This window comes from Pelodiscus sinensis, chromosome 3 (assembly GCF_049634645.1).
Source record: "Pelodiscus sinensis isolate JC-2024 chromosome 3, ASM4963464v1, whole genome shotgun sequence".
NCBI classification, from domain to species: domain Eukaryota; kingdom Metazoa; phylum Chordata; order Testudines; family Trionychidae; genus Pelodiscus; species Pelodiscus sinensis.
The window spans coordinates 6930955-6936954 of NC_134713.1; the positions used below are offsets into that span (position 1 = coordinate 6930955).

General features: G+C 53.8%; 1 protein-coding gene across 11 annotated transcripts in view; it reads left to right on the top strand.

Annotated features, from left to right (window-relative positions):
- The window catches only part of PTK2B (protein tyrosine kinase 2 beta), a 145467-nt gene extending 139467 nt beyond the window's left edge, over window positions 1-6000 (top strand). For 9 of the 11 annotated variants that reach the window (XM_075923314.1, XM_075923318.1, XM_075923315.1 and 6 more), the window contains 4 exons: window positions 455-510; window positions 1100-1243; window positions 2562-2642; window positions 4832-6000. In XM_075923314.1, the coding sequence (XP_075779429.1) occupies window positions 455-510; window positions 1100-1243; window positions 2562-2642; window positions 4832-5047 (497 nt within the window). In that variant the 3' untranslated portion in view covers window positions 5048-6000. The remainder of the gene's footprint in view (window positions 1-454; window positions 511-1099; window positions 1244-2561; window positions 2643-4831) is intronic. The other 2 variants (XM_075923320.1, XM_075923322.1) reach the window with 1 other exon arrangement.

Consider the following 6000-nt stretch of genomic DNA (forward strand, 5'->3'; position numbering starts at 1 on the left):
CCAGCTGCATATGCAGTTCTTGTTCAGTCACATTGTTTAATCCTTTATTTGAGATGGGGGGAGCTTTCGAAGTTATTTGACTAAATAATACCCTGAGCCAGGGAGTTCCACTGGTTAACACATAGACGGCAAAACCAGTGTTGGGAGTTGAACCTATGTAGACAACAGTGCCTGATATCTGAGACTGTGAGCTCTTCGGAGGGTGACATAGCCATTCAGAATGCTGTTTTCGGCCCCGTGGCTACACTCTGGTTTTAGCACACTAGATCGGTGCTATCATGGGCATGTCTCCTGGAGCTGGAAATTAACACCGGGCCGCTCGAAGTGTAGACAAGGCCCCGTGGGTGCCCGCGGGACATGGCATGGCGAGGCCTGATTGGTGTCTCCACGGGCGACGGCAATAGAATTAACAATCCGAACAACAATCCTTCTTTTCTTTTCTTTCCTTTTATGGACGGTTCAGCTGAATTTACAGGCCCGCCCCAGAAGCCGCCCAGACTAGGAGCGCAGGTATGTGGTGAGAATGCACCAGGCTGTGCTCCCTCCCTCCCGGTCTGCACACGCCCCTTCTCCTCCCCTTGGAAACAAGGCCCAAGCTACCCAGAGCTGGCAGGAGGAGAGCGGAGTGGCCTCTGGGCATGCACCCTAGCCTGGAGCGCAGAGCAGCGATTAGAGGGCTGGCGCCATGCTCCCATGCCTGGCTTTGGCAATGGGAGGGTTGACACTCCACCCAGACATGGGGGGGTCTGCATGTACCATGCTGATGCTCACGGCTAGTTGGCTGATCGGTTTGGGCAAGAGGGCCAGTGTAGACAGCACAGAAAAAGCTGTTTTGCGCAAAAGAGCTCCGATGGCGAAAATGACGATCGGGGCTTTTTTGCACAAAACCGCGTCTAGATTCGTACGGGCGCTTTTCCGCAAAAAATGCTTTTGCGGAAAAGCGTCCGTGCCAATCTAGACGCTCTTTAACAGAAAACTTTTCCGTTAAAAGCATTTCCGGAAAATCATGCCAGTCTAGACGTAGCCAATATATGTAGCCGTTTAACCAGTGAAATGGGGTTTTACATCCCTGATGTGTCCTCTCCTGCCCTCTGGACAGCCAATCCAGCCGACCCCCACTGCCAACCTGGACCGGACGGACGACACGGTGTATGGGAACGTCATGGAGCTGGTCAAGGCGGTGCTGCAGCTCAAGAACGAGATCAGCCAGCTGCCCCCAGAGGGGTACATCATTGTGGTGAAGGTAAAGGGCGCAGGGTGTGGAAGAGAGGTAGGCTGGGAAGGCGGGCATGAGCTAAGACCGCCCATACAGCCTAAGGCCAGAAGGGACCATTGTGTCTATCGACCAGGGGCGGGGAACCTCAGGCCCGTGGGCCAGATGTGGCCCCCGGCTTGCCTGGATCCGGCCCCTAAGGCTCAGGGCTCCCCCTTCACCACTGGGGAGTCTGCACTGGGGCTCCAGCCCGCCTGCCGCCCACCGCAGGACTGGAACACACACATCTACTAGCCTGGGCCTCCATAGGCTCTGGCGTGAGAGGGGAATGTGGGGATTGTCCCTCCTCGGTCAGGGACCACGTTAGTGAGGGTTTTTTTTTTTTTCTTTTTTGCTTCGCTTCTCACTTGTGTGCGGCCCCTGACTGATTTTTGTTCTGAGTATCAGAGGCCCCCGATGCAAAAAAAGGCTTCCCCCCCCATCTGACCTTCTGTCTAGCACAGGCCAGAGACCTACCCAACAATATCCCTAGAGCAGTGGTCCCCAACGCGGTGCCCACGGGCGCCATGGTGCCCGCCGGGGCATTTGTGCGCGCCCGCCGACAACCTGGGCCGGCCCGACCCCTGGTGCGCGGCACACGGGAGGCGCTGGCCCCAGGCACGCGACACGTACCGGCGCCGGGTGCGTGGCGCTCGGGAGGCCCCAGCCCTGGGGCACATGCAGGCACTCGGGCGTGCGGCGCTCGAGCGGCGCCGGCCCCAGGCGCGCAGCTCGGGTGGCGGCACCGGCAAGGCGCTCGGGTGGCCCCAGCCCTGGCCCTAGGGGTGATCCTGGACACGTGGCCCCGCCCCCGTGGGCCCGGCGCGTGAGCGGCCCCACCCCCTAGGCGCCTGGCGTGTGAGTGGCCCCACCCCCAGGCGCCCGGCAGCCTCTAACGGTTGGGGACCACTGCCCTAGAGCCAGTATCTTGGGAAAACAGCCAGACTTGATTTTAAAATGGCTAGTGACCGAGAATCTCCCACAGCCCTTGGTAAACTGCTCCAGCCTTTAATTACTCTCACTAGTCCAAATTGACACCTCACTGCCAGTCTGAATTCGTCTGGTTTCCGCGTCAGCCGTCTGATCACGTTAGACCTTTCTCTGCTCTTGCCACGGTTCTCAAGATGCACCTCTCCCCACTGGTGGTCCTGAACCAATGGCGGGGAGCATTTCCCAGAGTGCATCTCTCTGCAGTGGCCCTCCCGAGCCAAGACAGGCCCAGGTCATTACTGAGACCGAAGCCTTGTGACCGAAGCCTTGTGCAGAAGCCAGAGACGCCTTTCACGCTGCTTTTCCTCCCCCCTCACAGAACGTGGGCCTGTCCCTTCGGAAGCTGATCGGCAGCGTGGACGAGATCCTGCCGGTTCTGCCTGCAGCATCACGCACTGAGGTAGGGCTCTTGCACATCATGATGCTATGGGGTGGGGGGGGGGCATCGTGTGGGACACCCCCCACTTTTGGAGTAATGGACCATCCCAATGAAATGCACATGGTCTTTCCCCAGCTCCCTGCCCGTATGTCTTGGGAGTAGATCCCATTAGGACTTTCGGAGCTCACAAAGCACAAGGGCAGACGCCGTGCACAGCGTGCTTCGGGGGGAGCAGCTGAAGTCACAGGGGAAGTGCAACTTCCCTAACTGTCCCCCTGCTAGAGGTGATAGCACAGGCCTGGCTCTTTTCCTTAAAGAGACCACCCCCAGGGACACCCCGGAGTCCTTGCAGGGGCTATAGGCTGTCAGTCAGAGAATTCCTTGAGCTACTGTTCATAAGTGCCAGCTGGAGCCCATCCCACATGAATGGAGGCAGGTTTTTAGCTCAAACTTCCCTTAAATTATAAGTTAATGGAGATTGCCTATCTCCTAGAACTGGAAGGGCCCTTGGAAAGTTTGGAGTCCAGTCCCCTGCCTTCACAGTAGGACCAAGTATCATCCCTGACAAATTTTTGCACCATCTCCCTAAATGGCCTCCGTAAGGATTGAACTCACAACCGTGGGTTTACCAGGCTAATGCTCAAACCACTGAGCTATCCCTCCCCTCTTGCAATGCAGTAGCCAGCTTCAAATGTTCCAAAATCACGACTTGCGCCCCCTCCCCCCTTTCCAGCCCCCAAGTCACGTGATCAATGACAATACAAAGGAGTTTCTTTGTCTGTTACTTCTGCTCTCTGAGACTTACGGAGGCCCCTTGGCTCCAGAAAAATCTGGAAACTGGGTATTTTTTGTCGAGGAACACGGAGAGGCCCGTCCTGTCGCATGACTCGAGGAGCTGGGGCTTTCAGAAAATCACCAAGCGTTGCAAGACTCGAGGAGCATCGGGAAAGTTGGCCACACTGATCAGTGTAGCTCATTAGCCAGCCATGAATCGGGCCCCCTTTTGCGGATTTCACTGTCCAAAGGGAGTGAATTGCCAAGGCCCGCTTGGTGGAGACGGCATTAGAATTCAGTCTGGCATCATGGTCAGATGATAAATCCAAGGATGCAGCTTCAACAGGGAGAACCTCCGTTTTGCTGGTCTATTCCCCATGATCTTCCCCTGGCAAGGCATAGTGGAAAAGAGGCAGGGGTCAGGTGTAATGATTGTAAAGGTGATTCTTAACTGAGGCTGCCGGACATGGAGAGACCCCGTGGTCATCTCTTACTCTCAGACTGAGTTGAGCAGGCTGTGCTGCCTCTCGTAACACCCTAAATCCTGGCCTGGATAGAGCTGCCTTGGAAGGAACTGCTGACACACTGGGAGGGAGTGCAAACTTAGCTGAGTCACTCCATTCGCTGGCAGCTGTGTTAGGCTGTTATCCCCCATGCGGTCTAGCCACTAGAGGGCCTCCAGCTTGGGGAATGTCCTTGTCATGATCACAGGGTTAGCCAGCAGCCTGGGAACTGAGGGGTTAACCTTACCTAAGTCAGGAAGATTCGGCCAATAGGAATGTAGGTAGGAATTTCAAACTGGGACAAAGAAAATTTTGGTTTTTCTCTCCTTTGTCCTAAGCAGTTTCTCTCCATCTACTGAGGGGGACAGACAGAATGTCTCCCTCCCAGAATAGACTCTTCACTCTTCTGTAAGTTGGGTAAAGTTTAGAGAAATCCGTTAGGTTTTATTGTTTTATGGTTTGGGATATGGGATCTGATGTCTGTGCATTTAAAAATGCTTTTTGCTTTCCGTTGTAACTAAGTTCTAGGCCCATGATGGAGTTTCCCTATGAGTATTACTTGTGACTTCCATCTAGTCATTATGCTTGCAACAGGAACATTGTGGTGATAATCAAAGTTCTTTCTCTTTTCTTTTTTTTTTAACCTGGTATTGGTTAATTTTTGTGTCCTGGTTTATACTTTAGGGGTGAGATTTCCCAAGTAATCTCTGCCTGGTTTCTTTATCACTACTTGGGTGGTGGCAGCGGAGTTTTATCCCCAAAATCTAGGTTGTTAAGATTTTGGGGGGAAGGTTTTTACCAAAGCCTGGAAAGATAAGGTTTTGGGGTACATTTGCAGGCCCTCACTTCTGCATTTATCATGCCAGATAAATATTTACTTCCTCCGCCGCTGCCTCTGATGCTTCCTGCCGCGGATGTGTTTTGTGTTGGCAGATCGAGGGCACCCAGAAACTGTTGAACAAGGACCTGGGCGAGCTAATCAACAAGATGCGCATGGCGCAGCAGAACGCCGTCACCTCGCTGAGCGAGGAGTGCAAGCGCCAGATGCTGACGGCCTCCCACACCCTGGCGGTGGATGCCAAGAACCTGCTGGATGCTGTGGATCAGGCAAAGATCCAAGCCAACCTGGTGAAGCTCTCTCTGGAGTGAGAAAGACAAACTGCTGGTGGCAGCGGGAGAGGAATCGGCTCCGGAAGGCCCGGCTTTCAATATCTCTTCCAGCCTCGATGTTCCGCCCTCCCTCCCCGCAATCGCTCATGTCTTATATATTGTTGTGTCCGTCTTCTGAAAACAGGGCGGAGGCTGGTCTGGCTCCTCCCCTTTACAGGGCATGCTTGTGGGGAACTCGCTGTCTTCCTGTGTCCCATAGAACATGCTGCTGGGGCTGATTCTATACACACAGGACACTGGAGGGGTGTGCAGCATGGGGGTAGGGTGGGGATAGACAAGCAGAAACACTCACCCACCTGCTAGGTCCCAGTCCTGCCAGGGAGCTTTCATATCAATTCTGCTTCCAAAGCGCCCTCTGAGCTGCCAGGAGCCTGCCGAATTTCACAGGTGCAGGCAGCTTTGGGAGACATTTTTTGCCTTGTTACATTTGCAGGCATTGGGAAACTAGGGTGTTTGGACGTTGCTGGCAGAGACCCGGGCGTTAGATGAGATGCCCAGGGCTCTGGAAATGTTCCACTGGGCCACGAAGAGACTGTTTATTTTTTTTGTATATTGTATAGAAGAGTTTATTTAATGACCGTGTGTGATCTGTGTGCATCTCTGGAACCAATCCGCTCCCAGCCCTCCTCATCTGCAGCTGGAATGCACCGATCCCAGAGCATGGACTGCGCCGAATGGGGATTTTGATCCTGAGAATTGTCGCCTTGGTTCTGACGTTGAAAACCACAAACCGGCCCCGACGACGGTATTTCTGGTCTTTGCTTCTCTGTAAGATTCTGTGTGGAGAAAAAAAAAAACAAAAAACCAACAAAGCAACAACAAAAATCTTTCTATTTGGTTTGTGGTTGAATTCAAAATTGTACGGTTTGGCCGTGGCCAGTAAGTCCCATGCAGCTGTTTGTTCTGGTTGAGATAAATGATGTACAAAGTTT